The sequence below is a fragment of the Heloderma suspectum genome, chromosome 1, assembly GCF_057233095.1.
Source record: "Heloderma suspectum isolate Gila_16-S chromosome 1, 16-S_ref, whole genome shotgun sequence".
Classification (NCBI taxonomy): Eukaryota; Metazoa; Chordata; class Lepidosauria; order Squamata; family Helodermatidae; genus Heloderma; species Heloderma suspectum.
The window spans coordinates 398,191,719-398,211,592 of NC_139458.1; the positions used below are offsets into that span (position 1 = coordinate 398,191,719).

At 41.9% G+C, this 19,874-nt stretch overlaps 1 protein-coding gene across 3 annotated transcripts in view; it reads left to right on the forward strand.

Annotated features, from left to right (window-relative positions):
• GPATCH2 (G-patch domain containing 2) overlaps positions 1 to 19,874 on the forward strand; it is a 145,665-nt gene that overhangs the window by 74,967 nt on the left and 50,824 nt on the right. For all 3 annotated transcript variants that reach the window (XM_084828785.1, XM_084828786.1, XM_084828787.1), the window contains one exon: positions 15,829 to 15,896. In XM_084828785.1, the coding sequence (XP_084684911.1) occupies positions 15,829 to 15,896 (68 nt within the window). The remainder of the gene's footprint in view (positions 1 to 15,828; positions 15,897 to 19,874) is intronic.

Sequence of the window (19,874 nt, forward strand, 5' to 3'; positions counted from 1 at the left end):
AAGAGGAACAAAAGTTTGACCTGCCATCTAGTGTGCCAAGGGAACAATGTAGCAGTTGCCCTTTTCAAAACATCTAGTGGTCAATCTCTTTCAATGTTGCACATGGAGACAGAAGATATTAATAGACACACACGCACACACACAACATTTTCAACATGTAAACCATTGTTAGGTTTAAAATCAATGAGTCTCTTTCACTGTGAAATAAATCAGTATGAAGGTTACAGCTCAAAAACATGGAAGAAGAGAATAGGGATTGCAAAGTGTTAGTAACAATAATACTTTTGTCAGGCAAATGTTAAGGATTTTCTCTGTTATAAGCCCATTGCATAAAACATGCCATATCTCCCATTAGTGTACATTGGCAGAGCTTTATTGAATTAATAAGGTGGTGCCAGTTATGATGTAAGCTCCTTGCCCCCACTTTTTAAAGTTGTTTTGAATAATGAAACCTAGGATGTTGACAAAGGACCTCTCAAATGTATATAGGAAACATATATTTTTGCAGATCAGTTGTAAATTGGGTTGTATTTTGATTCCTGTAAAATGGCTATCATTGAGTTTTATTCCCTGCAAAAGTTTACATCCTTATTTAAATTTGCTATAGGTTACTATGCAAGTTTAGGAGATTAAATACAATACTGATAACATGGCTCCACAGTTTGCTCTCAGTATTATCTTGGGTATAAATATCAGTGCTATAAACTGACAAAATACATAGACACCAGCCTCCAGCTTCCTATACTCAAATGTGTAGGGCCTTATGTTGATACTGCCAGAACTGTGAATGAGACATTCTTTCCAAAAAGGTGTGACAGATGGCAGCAAGGGGACACACAACCTTTCTGCTTAGTGCAGTGTTCTTCACTTCAAGGCCTGAGGGCCACTGGCAGCTCCTAATCACCTTAAGTGCAACTCTCCGCCTCCTTCATTCATTCACTCGCTCACTTTTTTTTGCAGAAGCAGCTCACTTGCAGTAGAGGCTTTCTAGCTTTGCTTTATTGTTCACTTTAGCAGCGGGCCAGCTGCTGTGATCTGGGCTATTAGAGGAGGTTTCAGGGGTGGGGTGGCAGGAGCCTGCCGCTCCTCAGCTTTGTGGTGGCTGGGAAGAAGAGGAGAAAGCAGAAGCAATGAGCCAATTAGCTCTGAGGTGGAGGAGCCCAGGAGGCAAAGAGCAACATGATTGGGTAACTGCAGCGTTGCACTGCACAGCCGCTGGAAGTGGAGGAGAGACTGAATGTCTGGGTGAGGGAGGGAGAGCAACGTGGACTTGCACTGAGAGATTTTGCAGCACTGAGTGGAGCAGAGCATTCTCTCAGCGACAAGAAAAAGATCCATCCCATCCAAGAACCAAGTGAGCCTGTTAGAATTTTCCTGCCCGATGACTTGGTGACTGACTGATGAGGCCATGCTAGGATGACATCAAGGGGGATGGGCGGGGGGGGGGGGAGACTCGAAAAAGCCTCTAGCTGAGTCTACTGCACAGTGTTGCTAGTTGATGGGGGGGGGCATAGCTCATGGACCAGGAAAGTCCCCTAGATGGCCTTGGTGGCTGTTCCTAGAGCTAAAGTGGCTCCTGCTTGAAAAATAGTGGAGATCATTGGCTTAGCATATGAGAGGTTTGAGGGTGGGGTAGTTAAAATGTTGACAGGTTAGCGGTATCTGGAAATATGGATCAGCTAGTCAGTGTGATTATTATTTGATATTAGGAAGGTGAACTCTTCAGAGTTACTTGAAGCTGTAGTTCTTAATGAGTAATCATTCACTATTCTCGTTTTTCAAAATACTTGACATCTATCTTCCAATCCATGTACTAGCTTCTCATTCCGTTCTGCATTGAGAACAAACTTTTAGTCTTTTACCTTTTAAAATGCTCCATGTCTTTTTGTTATTTTTCCCTATAGGTGTACTTTGTTCTGCCATTTATATTATCCTGTACTATATACAGTTTTCTTTCTTTCTTTCTTTCTTTCTTTCTTTCTTTCTTTCTTTCTTTCTTGAATTGGAATGATTCTGGCCATTCTTTCTCACCATCCCTTTCTCAGAACAGTTTTGTGGTGCCAAGTCTCTTCCTTCTTCCTCAAAACCCATCTTTTCTGTGAAGCCCTTGGGTTAGCCCTCTGAAATTGAGGCTAAGTACAGCAACACTGTTCACTTGTAGTAATTCTTATTTCTCTGGTTGCTCTTGTTCCCCCCTTCTCTGTTGTTTATATCCTTCGCTGTCTCTCTTTCCCTCCTCTTCCTCTGTTTCCCCTACTGTGCAAATTTAGAATTTAACCTTTCTGAGGCTGGGACCTTTCTTTCAATCCCATCTGCTGCAGAGGCCCAACAGGGGTGAGTGCTTACATTACTTTTGTAAAACACTGTGTGTACATTGATGGTCCTGGAGAAGTAAAATAATGTTTAAGTCCTACTCTAGGAAGAACAATACCAAAACCAGTGCCTCCAGAATCTAAAATGTGGTTTCCTATTCTGCATTTCCTCCCACTCCCAACAGTGTGAAATGGAAAGAGGGTTTGAATAAAACATCTCATGCACGCGCGCACACACACACCTTTTCTCTCTGTCTTTCTCTCTCTCTCTCTCTCTCTCTCTCTCCTGGATGTTTGTAGATATGTCAGGTCAGATGTCTGTCAACAGTGAGGTACTAGCACATGGCATGACAACATGTTTGCTGGGTATTCTGTCATGCTGCTCTGTCCATGAACAATTTAATGAAAAGGAGAAGCAGGTGGAATCCGAATCTGATTTCTGGTGTGAAATAAGCTTGCCTTGTCGCATGGGTTATAGTGATTTGGAACTGTCAAGCCACTTTCAACAGCTGGCAAGATGGACAGGTTTTAGTAGCAAAGCTGATCCACACTCCACCCCAAGGACCTGCATAAGAGATTTAGAATCCAGCAGTGCTTAATTATTTTGGGGATTGAATAATGTTCACTGAAATATTTTATTGCTGCTGAATCACAAAGTTGAGGCACAAAGTACTTCTGACTGGGTAATAGTGTAAATGAAAGGGATATAAAATATTTCAGATTTCATATATAAAACTTACTGGTTGCAGTCTTTCTTGCTGTTACTTGCTCTTAAAATCTCAGATATTTCCATAAGATGTAATCATATTTAACTGCATCAGATTGTGGCGGCTGTTAGATTTCAGATTACAGAAAGCTACTATTTCTATTACCAAAGAGGGGTTTTCTGCTACATTTCTTTCTTTGTGGACTTACTAGTTTTTCTTTGACTGGAAATGGTTGAAATTTGATTTATTTTAGGAAAGTGCATACAACTTTGCAAAAGTCAGACATTCTTTTTCCATAATGAGGCCATGTTTTATCCAATTTCTTTATATTATAATAATTTAAAAATAATCACAAAGATCTCTTCAGTTTGAGATAAACCTGTCATTATATTGAACAATTATTTGTTCTAAGCCTTTGGCTATCTTTCAATAATTATGAAAAGATGATGGATAGATAGATCCTGTGGAAATAGAGGATTGATTGAGTTTTCCAAACTGTATAGTTATTAAGAGCATATATTGGGCAAAATATAATGGACAGTGGACCATTACACTAAAGTTATGTGGAAGTAAGTTCCATTTAAATGACCATTTTTAATTAGCAGGGGGAAGCTGATCTGGAAGGAAGTTGCAGAAGACTTCCCTCATTTTTTCCAGTGGTTGCGTAGTGCAAACGACATTGCACTAGTGGAAACCAGGTTCCAAACTACATGCAAGGGGAAAATCCAACTACAGTTCCACTTGCGCTACTGCTTGCAGATCTTAAGTTTACAAAGTGATCCTCTAGCACTTGCACAGTGGGAAAAGGCAACAGAGCTCCGCTAGTGCAGCTATTTCTTCCACAAACGTACATTGGATTTAGGCCATGGTCTTTTTACTAAATATGATCCAAATAACTTTGGACTAAATATAATTAATCAAAGAAATTGGTGCAGTCCCCTTTCTGTTTACCCTGAAATGGATTCTTATGTGGTAAAATATTTAAGGCTTAAATATTAAATGAAGCAAGGGGCCTGCTTCCAAGTAAATTTGTTAAGGATCAGGGTGTAAACATATGACATTATTTCATGTTTTGAAGTTCTCTAGTAAATTGATTACCTTAAATATTGTTGAAAAAACTTGTACTATAGATTTTTTTTTAAGCTATTCAGCTAGAGTTCCTTTTTTGTGTGGTATATATTTCAGGCTAATAATCAAGGCTTACTGTGGGTCAGCATGTCATATCCCAATGGTGTCTAGTGAGATGGAGGGTTATCTTATATGTCAGCTAGATAACCCTGTGAACAATTTTGAACAGTCAAGATAATGGGACTGAATTCTGAAGCGAAGTAGAATTCTGAAATAAGGCTAGAAATATCCCAGAGTACCATGCTATATGTCGGCAAAATAATATTTCTTACAACTTCAATCACCTTTTGGCATCATTAGTCATTTAGGTATGACAACAGTCTCCTTAATAGGGTGCAATTAAGGGGATGGTAGATTCAGGTGCATAATCCTCTACTGAACAAGAGAGCAAGCCTGCAGTCTTGAGGATGCTTACTTGAAAGTAATTTCTGTGGGAACCAAAATAACTTTTCTCACAGTAAATGTGTTTAGGATTTGAGGCAATACTGTAATGCAAGTCTATCTTCTTGGAAACTCTACACAGGTGTTCTTAAGATTTAAATGTCAGAGTATAGTTCACTGATACTTTACCATGGTATGCTCCTACTGAAACCAGTGGGACCATATCCATGTAATCATTCAGTGTATGGGCCTACAAATAGCTGTTTCTTTGTTAAATTGTCTTAATAGATTATTTGGTCCTCTAATAAATATTAACAGAGGTTTGTGGCACCTTAAAGACCAATACATTTATTATGATAAAAGCGTTGGTGGACTAGAATTAAGTTTGCAGGTATAACACATTGTTGTGGGGGGTGAGTTCAGGTGGAATTTTAAGCAATGAGATCAGAGGGCAATGAAATGCAACAAGTACATATGGTGACAATTGTGTTAAAGCTTAAATGTTGTAAAATAAGTATAGTGGCAGTTCACAAAGCAATGTTAATGAGAACACAAATATCCTAGCATTGTCAGTTAACTGAAACTTCTAATGGGATAAAATCCCATTATCTCAGTGCAGGACACAGGTGATAGAACTGAAGTTCTTGATAAGTTGGAATTCAGCAGTTTCATGCTGGATTCTCCCTTTGAAGTTCCTTTGCTCAAGAATGGCCACTTTAAGGCCAGTGACACAGTGATCTGGGAACTTGAAATGTTCTGCCACATGTTTCTGAGTATTGCCTTTTCTGATACCAGGTTTGTGTTATCTGCCAGCAGTGTCCTTCTGCATTCTGCATAGGACAGATAGGCCAGTCACTATGCAAAGAATAAATCAATTGTTTCACCTGTCGCCTGTATTGAGATCATGGGTTTGTATTCTGCTACAGGAACTAAATTAGCTTACCAGTGTCGAGATGTCTGTGTTATCAACACAGCTTCATGAATGGTCACTGTGCTTACTTTACATATATTTAAGTCTTAACTTAATTGTCACAGCTTCTGCTTCTTACATTTCATTCTTCTCTCTCTTCACTGCTTAAAATCCCTTCATGCCTGCACACAGAGAGGTGTGTGTATCTGCCTACTTAGGATAACACTTTATATATCTGATGAACTCAACTACAGTCCACAATTCAACAACAGCCCACAATTCAATGACAACCCCAATCTGTATTCTGGATTATCATTACATGCGAACCAGGTCATTGTGGCTTGTTAAACTGCTATTTCCTGTGATATGCAAAGCAGAAAACTCTGGTTTAAGCACTAACAAATCAGGATATCAAACCAGGATCAGATCTGCTAGATCAGTGGTCTTCATTCTGTCCAGACCTGAGATCCATCTCTGATTCCCAACTTGCAATATAGGATTCACTTTCACAGACAGCCCCCCCACCCACACACACAATCCCCATTCACACAGACACACAGCCACCCCAAACAGATGACACAAACGTGTGCACATCTCCCATGGAGAAAACACACACAAGCCCCATTCACACAGAAAAACACACAACCAACATAGATAACACAACATAGATAACACATAGATAACAGGCACTGGTTAGGCCTCATCTGGAGTACTGTGTCCAGTTCTGGGCACCACACTTTAAGAAGGATGAAGACAAACTGGAGAGGGTTCAGAGGAGGGCAACAAAGATGATCAGTGGACTGGGAACAAAGCCCGATGAAGAGAGACTGAAAGAACTGGGCATGTTTAGCCTTGAGAAGAGAAGACTGAGGGGAGATATGATAGCGCTTTTCAAGTACTTGAAAGGTTGTCACAGAGAGGAAGGCCAGGATCTCTTCTCGATCATGCCAGAGTGCAGGACACGGAAGAATGGGCTCAAGTTACAGGAAGCCAGATTCCGGCTGAACATCAGGAAAAACTTCCTGACTGTTAGAGCAATATGACAATGGAACCAATTCCCTAGGGAGGTGGTGGGCTCTCCCACACTGGAGGTATTCAAGACGAGGCTGGACAGCCATCTGTCAGGGATGCTCTGACTTGGATTCCTGCATTGAGCAGGGGGTTGGACTCGATGGTCTTGTAGTCCCCTTCCAGCCCTATTATTCTATGATTCTATGTGTGCACAAACACACACATGCCACACACAGAAAAACCCATACATCCACCACCACCACCACACACAAAAGACACGCCACACTGTCCTCCTCACCTTCACACTGCTTCCTCCACCCCACTTCCACCTTCCACTGCCATCCCCACTCCAGGTTCTCCTGACCTACCTCATTCAGGCATTCAGAAACAGATGATAATAAACACATGAAGTGGGGGAACACACTAGCCCTGCCCCCTCTGTCATTGCTTTCATCACCCTCTACATGTGGAGGGCAACTATGTGAAGACTCGTCTTCACATGTATCTGTGGGACCTCATGTATCCATGGGGACTCTCAACATGATCTGGAATGCTGATTTTCCAGCATTCCAGATCACATGGAGAGTCCCCAAAGATACAGGAAGCTCTCCACAAAGTTGCCCTCCATGTGTGGAGGACAATTAAAGCAATGACTGAGGGGAATGGGGCTAGTGCGCTCCCCCTCCTTGCATGTTTACAGTTGTCTGTTTCTGAACACCCGAATAAAACTGAATGGACCATCTCCTCTTTCTGTTGGCAATGGAAGACGTGACGGAGGAGAAGAGCGGAAGCAAGTTCAGTGGACTGTTGTGGTACTCCAGTTTAACCATTCATTTATTTACAATCAATTAAGGTCTGGGGAGACTGAGAGGGGCAGGGGATGAGTGTCACCACCCCCTTAGCCCATAATGTTGGGTCATCTCTGGTATATAAAAGAGTACTGATTAGATTTCTGGTTTGACATGAAGTAAGTATCATTAGAAGCTGCTTTGTTACAACCCATCTCACATGGCCTCGCAACCCACCTCTGGGGTGCAACTAATGGGTTAAAGACATCTCTGTACTAGATGACTCCCTGCATTATAAGATCTATACAACATTCTGCCAGACTTAGTGTGAGTTTTCCACCCTTTGTTCTGTGTCCATTAGTGTTCTCAGTGCACCTGTAAATGAGCAAATTGGTTACATTCAGAATATTGACAGCCTTTCTTGAAGTTATATAGTTTGCATATTAATAAAAGAAGTAAGCTTATTATAAAGGTATTTCTTCAGCCATTGTGAAGCTACCATCATAATAATAGATGACAAGGTGACTTATGTAGCCCTTGGTCAGCCAGTAGAGGCCACTCACAGTGCGCTACATAAAGCTGGACACTAATCTGACAGTATATTTTTCCTTCTTTAGGTTTGTATACACTCACTCTAAACACAGTACAATTACCTGAGCTGACCCTGCAAACATTTGTTTTTGTAACTTCCCATTTTCTCTGTACTTCACGACACACTTTTCTTTTTACTCTGACTGAACGTTAGAATGAGAATAGATGAATGTTTAACCATAGCTCCCATATCCTTTCTAGAGCTGCTTTTTAGGAATTTTTAGATATTTCTTCAGTCTCATATACGTTTTCATTTTGTTTTGCAGTCTGCCAAGTGAGAAGAATAGTTGACTGAATATCTGAAAATAAACCTACTATATGGAGTTCTGAAGTCATTGATATTTGTGTTTTTTAATCGAAGATTACATCAATCCCACAACATTTTTCTCTATTTTTTCACCACTTCCAAGTGGACATTTTAACCTTTTAACTAAGGGTCATAAAATATTCCTTTTTATTAAAAACAACAACAACAACACACCATTCTGCACAAAAAGTTTTCTTGATGTCTGTCACATAATTTGAATAGGCTGGGGTGCTGTCTCACACAAATATCTGACACGCTTGAAACTGGTTTATTTCCAAATAATTTTGTCTGCTGAACCAAAAAAAGCCCTCCACCAAACTCTGCAACCCCCACCCTTACATATGCCGGTTGCCTCCAAAGTTTATGCACTGACATTGCTCCCCCACATCTTGATCAGTAGAGGGGTTGCATAAATATATACTCTTACTGGGTTCCCACCTGGAGGGAAACTGTTAGGGGTAAGCAGAAGCAACAGAAAGGACTTCGACTAAATCTTTTATCTGCCTAAAGTATTCTCACCTTCATTACTCACAGGATGTTAGGATTTGGATTGTAACAGTACATTATAACAGTAGAAACCATGATTGGTACATAGAAATCTAAACTCTAGTCAGTTGTTGACTAGATAAAATGGGCTTATATTTATGTGTAGATTATCTACAAATTGTGTTTTGTTTGGTGTTCATATTTTCCTTATCCCTTCCAATGTATCTGAGTGACTTTCCATGGAATTTCCACATTTATTAAATTATGGATTATGTATTTTGAGCAAGCTGGAGCCTTAAAACATTTTTCCATAAATATGGCTGGAGGTAAACAACCAATTTTAGTCCAGAAAATAGCTTCTGCTTCTGTCAACACATTGTTTATTTTCTCCCTGAGATAAAAAGTTCAGTTTTCTGATATTTGTACCAAGATAAAGTCAGTAAACAAGATTAATATAGTGTGGAAAAGGTTGTCAGCAGCCCTGGCAAAGGAAATAAGTTGCCTGTACACAGAACATACTGTAAACTGAATAAAAGTGTCAGGTCCACCATGAGATAATGTGATCATGAACCTCTAACAAAGCATGACATAGGCACAGTCGGCTTTTCTTATAGCCACAGTGTAGAAAATGGATTACTATATTCCAGGGATACCCACTGGAATAGCATGAAAACCTCATTTTGAGATTAATGCAGGATGCAACCCGAGAGCTGAGCCAAATGTTTACCTCCAGTGTTAAAGTAACTGTTGAGTTGTTAATGTTATAATCAGTAGGTCATATAAGTTACATTTTTTATTTTTAAAATCCTTAGAATTTCAACCCCAGTGAAGTGAGAGTTTAGCGGGAGTGAAATGTTTCAATTTGTAAGTTAATATGATGATAAAATGTTTCTTTTCTATCTTTATACTATGAAAAAAACTGTAATTTTTCCTTCCTATCCAGTGACATTTAGTACAAGCGTGTTTCAGGAGGTAACAGCAATTTTGACATGCACTGTGGGAACAAGTCTTTACATTATGTGTGTATGCCTGTGCTCAATGTCAGGGGCCTACTCACTAGACCAGCCTTCCCCAACCCAGTGCCCTCCAGATGTTTTGGACAACAACTCCCATCACCAGCCAGCATAGCAATGGCCATACTGGTTGGGGATTATGGGAGTTGGGATTATGGGAGTTGGGATTATGGGTGTTGTAGTCCAACACATCTTGAGGATGCTGGGTTGGGGTAGGCCATACTGGACCATGTGAATCCTTTGGCCCTATTAATATACGTGATGACATTTTATGGGAAGTGCTGTAGCACACCTGTGTGACCCTGTGGATTGCAAAGATCAGAAACCGTTGTTGCACATACACTCCTGTTCCAGTTTTCTGCAGGGATTGGGTGGTAGACACTACAGAAAGCTGTTTTGGGGCACATGCAGCCCATACTTAGGCAGTGTTCGCACATAGTGTTAAACCATTGTTTATGTTAATCGTGGTTTGTTGCTTTTGCCATGAATTGCCTTGTAGATGAGCAGACATCAGATCCTGATTTGCCAACCCTGCTTCATTGTTAGGGCTTTAGCGGTGCCTGGGTGAGGTAGGCAGTGCGGGGATCACAGTTTGGGGCTGGGGGAGGTGCATGGGAGGAAAGAGATTGCAGGTGGGGTGGCAAAAATTGAGAGATTCCAGGCAGATGGACAGAGGGAGTGAAAAGGAAAGTAGCAGGCAGCAGAAGCGGGGGTGGGGGGAGAACAAGGGGGCAAGGGAAGTAGGAATCCATACGAAGGAGCACAGCAAGAAAAGTGAGAATCTGGGCAATGGGGTGTGGTAAGGAAAGTAGGAATCCTGAAAGTAAATGTTCCTAGGCCAAAATGACAAATGCATCCACAGTTCTGGGGGAAAAAAATTACAAATGTGCCCACGAGTCTGAAAAAGTTGCCTACCCTTGGCTTAGCATTATGTGCTAATCAGGCCATGGTCTGTGGTGCAGAAATGAGACAGAATCATAGAATCATAGAATAGTAGGGTTGAAAGGGGTCTCCAAGGCCACCAAGTCCAACCCCCTGCTCAATGCAGGAATCCAAGTCAGAGCATCCCTGACAGATGGCTGTCCAGCCTCGTCTTGAATACCTCCAGTGTGGGAGAGCCCACCACCTCCCTAGGTAATTGGTTCCATTGTCATATTGCTCTAACAGTCAGGAAGTTTTTCCTGATATTCAGATGGAATCTGGCTTCCTGTAACTTGAGCCCATTATTCCGTGTCCTGCATTCTGGGATGATCGAGAAGAGATCCTGGCCTTCCTCTCTGTGACAACCTTTCAAGTACTTGAAAAGCGCTATCATATCTCCCCTCAGTCTTCTCTTCTCAAGGCTAAACATGTCCAGTTCTTTCAGTCTCTCTTCAAAGGGCTTTGTTTTCAGTCCACTGATCATCTTTGTTGCCTCCTCTGACCCCTCTCCAGCTTGTCTGCATCTTTCTTAAAGTGTGGTGCCCAGAACTGGACACAGTACTCCAGATGAGGCCTAACCAGTGCTGAGTAGAGGGGGACTAGTACTTCCCTGGATTTGGAAGCTATGCTTCTATTAATGCAGCCCAAAAGAGCATTGGCCTTTTTTGCAGTCACATCACGTTGTTGGCTCATATTCAGCTTGTGATCGACAACAATTCCAAGATCCTTCTCGCTTGTAGTGTTGAGCCAAGTATCCCCCATCTTGTAACTGCATTTGGTTTCTTTTTCCTAGGTGCAGAACTTGGCATTTATCCCTATTAAATGTCATTCTTTTGTTTTCTGCCCAGTGCTCCAGTCTATCCAGATCACTTTGAATTTTGTTTCTGTCTTCCAAGGTATTAGCTATCCCGCCCAATTTTGTGTCATCTGCAAATTTGATCAGCATTTCCTGCACCTCCTCCTCCAAGTCATTAATAAAAATGTTGAAGAGCACTGAGCCCAGGACTGAGCCCTGTGGTACCCCACTTGTTACCTCTCCCCAGTTTGAGAAGGTCCCATTGATAAGCACTCTTTGAGTCCGATTCTGTAGCCAACTGTGGATCCACCTGAGAGTTGTTTCATCTAGCCCACTTTGAGCTAGTTTGCTCATCAGGATATCATGGGGCACTTCGTCGAAAGCATTGCTGAAGTCGAGGTATATGATGTCTACAGCATTCCCATGGTCCACAAGGGAGGTGACTTGATCAAAAAATGAGATCAGATTCGTCTGGCAGGACTTGTTCTTGACAAATCCATGTTGGCTTCGAGTAATCACGGCATTGTTTTCAAGGTGCTTACAGATGGCTTGCTTTCTCATCTGCTCCAGAATTTTCCCAGGGATTGATGTCAGACTGACTGGTCTGTAGTTCCCAGGTTCCTCTTTTTTACCCTTTTTGAAGATAGGGACCACATTAGCCCTCCTCCAATCATCTGGCACTTCCCCCGTCCTCCATGATTTCTCAAAGAGAATAGACAGTGGTTCTGAGAGTTCTTCTGCCAGTTCCTTTATTACTCTAGGATGCAGTTCATCTGGCCGTGGAGATTTGAACTCATTCAAAGTAATTAGGTGTTCCTTGACCACATGCCTATCGATCTCAAGCTGCAATCCTGCCCCTTCAGCCTGTACTTCACCTTTGCCAGGGGGGTCATAGACCCTCTTTTGGGAGAAGACTGAGCCAAAGTAGGAATTGAGCACCTCTGCCTTTTCTTTGTCATCTGCTATCGTTTTGCCATCCTTATTTAATAGCTGAAACACCATTTCTTTCCTCTGCCTTTTACTATGCACATAGCTGAAGAAAGCCTTTTTGTTGTTTTTAGCGTCCCTCGCTAACCTCAGCTCGTTCTCAGCTTTAGCTTTCCTGATGCCATCCCTGCAATTCTGTGCTACCTGCCTGTACTCTTCCTTTGTTGTTTGGTCTTTCCACTTCCTATATGTGTCCTTTTTTGTTTTCAGGTCATCTCTAAGCTTTTTGTGAAGCCACATTGGCTTCTTCTGTTGTCTCCCACCTTTTCTTCTTGTTGGAATTGTTTGTAATTGTGCCTTGAGAATTTCCTTTTTTAAAAGCTCCTACCCATCTTGGACTCCTTTTCTCGTTAGCGTCGCTTGCCATGGGACCTTACTGATCATTGTTCTGAGTTATTAAAATCAGCTTTCCTAAAATCCAGGGTACGCGTTTGACTACACTCGGCTTTTGCTTCCCTTAGAACCAAGAACTCAAGTACAACATGGCCACTTTCCCCCAGAGTTCCTGTAACTGCTACTTTATCCACTAAGTCATCTCTGTTGGTTAGGATCAAGTCAAGGATAGCCGATCCTCTAGTTCCTTCCTCTACTTTCTGTAGGAGGAAGTTATCCGCCACACAAGTCAGGAATTTCCTGGAGGGGCCATGTTTTGCAGAATTTGTCTCCCAACAAATATCGGGGAAATTGAAGTCCCCCTTTACTACTACATCATGCTTCCTTGAAACATTGGCTATTTGCTTTTCAAAAGTTTCATCCTCGTCTTCTCCTTGATTGGGTGGCCGGTAGTAGATTCCTACCATCAGGTTCCTTTTATTCTTTGCTCCATTTATTTTGATCCAGATGCTCTCGATGGGGCTACCAAGCTCATCCTCCTGTATTTCTGTGCAGAGATATGTACTTTTCACATATAGTGCAACCCCACCTCCCTTTCTGTTCCTCCTGTTCTTTTTGAACAAGTTATATCCGTCAGTTGCTGTATTCCGGTCATGAGAGTCATCCCACCAAGTTTCAGTTACACCTATCAAGTCATAATTTCCCTCTTGTGTTAAGAGTTCAAGTTCATTCTGTTTGTTTCCCATACTCTGGGCATTAGTATATAGACATCGAAGACCATGTGCTTCATAGTCTGGCTTTCTTCCTACATGTGTCTGAAGACTATAATTGGGCACTATTAGAGCTGTTCTCTCCGTTGCAGTGCATGAGCCTACGTCCATTGTTACCCCCAACTTTACATCTCTCTTCCACATAGGATTCAGTTTAAAGCCCTCCTGTTGAAGTTCTTCATACTGTGGCCAAACATAGTAAAAGTTCTTTAATGGGATAAGAAGTACACTAGTGTCTGCAAATCATCATGTGTTAATACTGGTCATATGTTGCCCCTCCTCTTCTGTCTTGTGTATGTGCACTTTAACACTTTAAGAGTGATGACTTATGTGGTCTGCTGCTCTTTTTGTGATGATGCTTGGAAGTGCTGCAGTGAGCATGATGGACCACCATAAACACCTTTTTCAAACTTCCTTTAATGGGCTTTAATCTTTGTAGCCATCTCTGTTTTACAGTCATAACCTGTTAGAATCTCCGAATTCTGTACAGCAGGGATCTCCAACCTTTTTGGGCCCATAGGCACATTTGGGAATTTGAGAAAGTTCTGTGGGCACCACCACAAAATGGCAGCCATGGAGGATGTGGCTAGTCTCTAAATGGCTGCCATGGAGGCCTGGCTAGTAAAAAAAAAAAATGAGCTAAAGAGGTGGGGGGATGAGAGAAATAACAAGATTAGAGCCTAGGAGGGAGGGGCAAATGGCAAGGCAGAGGGGAGAGAAAGAGCAAGCCTGGAGGCTTAGAGGTGGAGAGAAAGAAGGCTAGGGACAGGGAAGGGAGAGAACAGCTAGGAAAGGGGTTGGGGGAGAGAAATAGTAAGGCTAGTTACTCGGGGTGGTGAGAGAGAGAGCAAAAGGGAATGGTCTGTGTGGGTGGAAGAAGATTGGGTGGGGCCAGAAAGCAGCTCTTTCCTTCTCTGCCTGCTCACCAACAGCAGGTTCAGGAATAGGAAGGAGAACCTGCTGCCCTAACTTTTCCAAGGTTTTTATTAAAAATAAAGCTTCAAAGAGGGCAGGGAGTAGAGAGTTTCATAGGCACCTTTGGAGGTGCCTGCAGGTGTCATGGCACTACGTTAGGAATCCCTGCTGTATGGTTTCTTTAATTACCTGAGATACAAAATTTGTTTTTCACATGGTTGCTTGTCTTTAGGCCTTCTTTCATTTAAAGTAATATTGTTACTCTGGGAGATTAGTTGCTGGTTGTGAATCGAGCAATGCATCTCTAGGACTCGTTGTATCGCAGCTGCAGTCCTTCATCCACTCTGGGGATCTTGGGCATTTATTTATTTTATTTAGCATATGGCACACATTGCCAGGAAGTCTACAATGTTTTTACATGGTAGATGTTCTGGCGCCGGTAGTTGCTAGTCTTTGTTGCACTGATGCACCACAAGAGGGCGAGCTAGCTTTGCTTCAGCTGGCCAGCAGCGTTCTTAGGGAAGTCGGCTCATCCGGGCTTTTCTCCACCTCTCCTCCGCAGATCAGGCAGATCCAGCGCTGGTTCCTGCTCCTCGCGTAGAGTGCTGCCAGCATTTTCCCCCACCAAAATGGGGGTACCTATTTATTTACTCGCAGATAGTATGCTTTCGAACTGCTAGGTGGGCAGGAGCTAAGGATGAAATGACAGGAGCTCACTTCCATCACGCGGAGCTGGGCTCGAACCATTGTAGTGTCGACCATTTCTGGCCAGCAGACTCCAGCGTCTTTAAGCCACTGCGCCACCATGTCCCCTAAAATCTTGGGCAAACTCTATGGTAGTAAGAAGAGCCTACCCTCAGGAAACTTTCTGCACCCTGAAATTTTCCATTTGCATTACTGCCATATTTTTGTTTCCTGCCAATCTTTCTTACCAGTTCCATAACAGTGCATTCTTGATTATTGCCTGGTAACTTTGTCAACAGTACTCAAAACTCTTTCAGATTGTAAAATACATCCATATGGACCTGGGGGTGGGCACTTATTTGCCTGTGAAGACAGCTGTAAGAGAAGAATTTAGAAAAGGAGCAGCTTTGGAAAAATGAAGAGAGGATTGCTCATTGGCTATTCAGGATATCTGAAGAAGTTGCTTAGAATTTTTGTGAACCACCCAGAGAGTTCCGGCTATTGGGCGGTATAGGAATGAAATGAAATAAATAAATAAATAAATAAATATACAAAATAAACATCTTAATTGATTTGAGTTTAGCATCTACATCAAGAATAAGAGCTTTCATTATGGCTTTACTGGCACACACACATACACACACACACGGGAACGACTACCAACTTCTTCATAGTATCCATCTTATTAATGTTTTCAGTGTTTGTAAAAAATATTTTGCACGCAGTAATTACTGCATATACTTAAATTCATCTATGCAACTTATAAAACTTATTTATACTTCTTTTAGATAACTACTCCAGGCTCATGCAGTAACAAGAAAGCCGTACATTTGTCCCAGGAGTCTCATCACCATGAGTAAGTAGCAATGTCAGGGTTATCATTATTTCTTCTGCTTACTTTAAATTTGTCCCTATTTTAATTACATCTTGAATCTTACCCTAATTGTCCAGTCTATCAAGACTATTTGGAATTCTAATCATGTATTTAGAGCATGCGCAGTCCTTCCCAATACTGGTGTCTGGAAAAAACATTTGTGGATTAACCCCCAAATGGCTCTCACTGTACTATTTCTTTGTGTGCATAACATATTTCACATTCTCCATCATAAAACCGGAAGCGTGACGAAAAGAAAAAGAAACAAGTGATCTTATCTTGCTTGTGTCTGCCCATAACTGCTTACTTATTTCTGTGCTTTTGCACTGAGTATAGGTTAAAATACAGTGTGTTATACTGGGGGAAGAGAGGTGTGCATGAGCTGCTTTGCAAAATTTAACAAAGAATCTTGTGGCATCTTGAAGATTAATACATTTATTTTGGCATAAGCTTTCATGGACTAGAGTCCACTTCATCAGATGCATTGTTAGAGATGTAAAATTTCTGGAAATTTTGAAGCCATGGGGAAAAGCCCGTTTTTTCCCCAGGGTTTTTTTTTAATGGACATTTTGGGAAAAATGGAAAAATAAGCAATATTTAGTTTTTTAGTGCACTTTACAGATATGAAAATAGCTGTAATGATAGCTAACCTCCGATAGGAGATGGCACCTTAAGAAGAAGACAGATATAAATCACTCTGTTGCTTTATGACAACCTTCAGTAACCTGGTGACGCCCTCCAGATATTTTGGACTTCAGCTCCCATCAGCCTCAGGCAGCATGGCCAATAGTAAAAAATGCTGGGCATTGTAGTCCAAAACAACTGGAGGGTATCAGGTTGGGGAAGGCTGCTTTAGGAACATAAAGCAGCCTTTATGTTCCTAAAGTTATATTATGTATAACGTGGTTTGCTCATAAAATTATAATTATATTTAACACTTTAAAAAGTAAACTCAGTAAATTTGTAATTATTGTCTGAATAAACTATACTTTTCAATTTAATATATCAAACATGATAATTTTATTAGCAAACCAACTTATACATAACATATTTTAGGTTCTTCTTTCATGTCTGACCAGAAGGAACTTCACCAAGTGGTCCCTGAAACATTTGCATCATCCTAGAAACCAAAAGAACCAGGAAGAACTGGAGAGAGAGACAGAGTGGTGTACAGCATCTGTTCCTCTTTGGAAGGAAGTTTAGGGAAATTCCTAAACCTTTTCCTGTTTGTGAGGTGGAGCTTAGGGAACTCTGATCTGAAGGAAAAGTTATTAAGATTTTATTTGGCTGGGAAAGACTAATTTTAGGAATAGTAAGCAGCCATATTTAATTTCAGAACCCTTACGCAATCTCAACCTATTATTTGAAGAGTGACATTTTATTCACTTTTGTAAATAATTTCCATTAATGAAAATCTTATTGTCATTCATTTTGAATGTAGTGGCAATGTCAATCCCATGCTTACGCCATGGGCTAATAAGTTTCTTTTAGACAGAGAGGGTTTATTCTAGTGGCAGCAGTTAAAAGGTTTTATAGCTGAGGCAGCATTCCCTAGTGGTGAGGTCTAATTGAGTACTTTATTAAAACTGTGACAGTGAGTACAATACACCCAAGCCTTAAAGTTGATTTTTTTTTTTTTTTGTGAGCAGCATAGGTGGGATAACCCACATGTTGTTCCGTCACATCTGGTGACAGTGGTGCAATAAAATAACAGTGGGCCTGTCTAGATGCACATAGGGGAAGGGTGGTTAGGCTAACCATGGTGCGTGGTGGTTACCGCTAACGACTGCAAGTGCTACTGCCACACAGGCAGGTAACCATGTTCCACAGTGTGGTTTTTGTTGTTTATTTGGTCAGTCGCTTCCGACTCTTTGTGACTTCATGGACCAGCCCACACCAGAGCTTCCTGTCGGCCGTCGCCACCCCCAGCTCCCCCAAGGTCGAATCCATCACCTCCAGAATATCATCCATCCATCTTGCCCATTTTCTAACCATCCTCCGTAGCACAGCGACCCACAGTCCTCTGGATGGGCGGCCATGCATTCCAGCAGGCTTTGCACTGTTGGCCCTTTTGGTGCTGCTGGCCTTTTTGGTGCTTGGTGTTGCCGGCCTTTTTGGTGCTCAGAAGTTCAGCAGCCTGCTGCCCCCAGGCATGTCCTGCAACATGGATTCAGGGTCTTTCCCATTCTTCAGGCCTGTAATCGCTGCTCACTACTGTAATCTGCCACCTCGATGCACAGCGCATTCAAGTGTCCCCTGCAGCACAGACAGACACAGGAGGCCATCAGGAATCAGCTTCTGTTGCTTCTGATTACTTTTTGTTGCTGCAGGCACAGTGCCAGATTCTAAGCTGCCTCTGCAGTCACATTGTCAGGTGCCATTGCACATGGCAGCATCTGGCCATGCCCTTAGTGGCGGCAAGCCAGGGCACAAGTGGCCACGAGCTGCAGCTCTATTTTGCTTCTCTGCTGGCGTACAGTGGGCTGTTGCTGGGGGCAGCATATCAGCAGGCTCACAGCAGCCGTGTCAGTTGCTACTAGGTAAATCTTGATCATAGAGATCAGCCGCTCGGGCACGAGCAGCTACTCCTTTGGTTGCTCTTGCTGCAGAGCTCTATGGCAGCTGTCAGTTAACCACGGAGGCTGTTCAGACCTCATGCTAAGCCATGGTAGAGCCCACTAACCATCTTGCAGCAAGTGGTTAGTGAGCATGGTTAGTCCGTGGTTAATAAACCACCATGGCTGGGACAGATGCCTGTTTAGACAACACGCTAAGCCAACATGGTTAGCTTAAAACTCCTAACCATCGTGGCTTAGCATGATGTCTAAACAGGGCTAGTGGGTATTTTTTCGCATGTGGGTTTTTTATTTCAGAACTACATTAATTGACTGCTATAGCATCTGACTAAAACAAGCTCAGAAACACTGAATTGTGTAGAACAAAACCCAAACTGTCGAGAATGCACATTGTCTTCCATATTATGATGCGGTGACTCTACTTCACATGTTAGGAAACTGAGCATGACCTGGAGCATCCCCAAATGTCTATCTGTAAAATATACATTAGATCAATACTTTTAATAAAGAATGGAAGAAATAACTATGCTTGGAATCTTACAGAGAGGATTAAAAAAACATTTTTTCCCCATGGCTTCATTATTTCAAGACATTTTATATCTCTGAGTCTTTCTATAAATGTCTTCTTGTTACATCATTCTTAGAAATCATTTGGGGGGAGTAGGCTGGGTTACAATATATGAAGACCTTGTCCTAAATTCTAAAAGAGAATATTTCATAATCCAAAGCTTTTTTTTTAAAGAATTTAAAACAAAATTAAAGGGAAAAAAACTTGGAAAACAGATTTTTTCGTGAATTTTTCCAGGTTTTTTCCCAGGCCTCCACATCTCTATGCATGATTATCCTAAGTTGGCAGGTATGGTTGTGGGGAGGGGGGAATTGTAAATAGTGAGGTCAGAGGGAAATGAAATGCAAAAAGTACAAGGTGCGATGATTATGTGAAAGCTTAAACATGTGTAGAATTGTTACAGTGACCATTCACAAAGCAGTATTGATGATAACACAGACATCCTGACATTTGTAAGCTAATGGGCAAGTTCACGTGTCACTCTAAGCCACAGCGGGTGGGTGGCTTGTCCGTTACTCCCGACAGAGATTGCCTGCTTGGCGACTTGCTGTGACTTGTTTCTTCCTCAATCCCTCTCAGTCCTCCAGGCTGCTACTGGCATGTATCGCAGGGGCTTTGCAGCAGAAATCCTCATTCCCTATTTCAGCACCCTTTTTGCAGTTGGCTCACTGGGTCAATTCCCTGGCTCACGAGGGAAACTCCCCTCCACCCTCCTGCATCATATTGCCGAAGGGATTTAAGTTTCTGCACCCTTATGAAGGTGGAAATGCATTCACAGTTGTTTTTTTAAAAAAAAATGTTTTCAAAGCCTTGCAC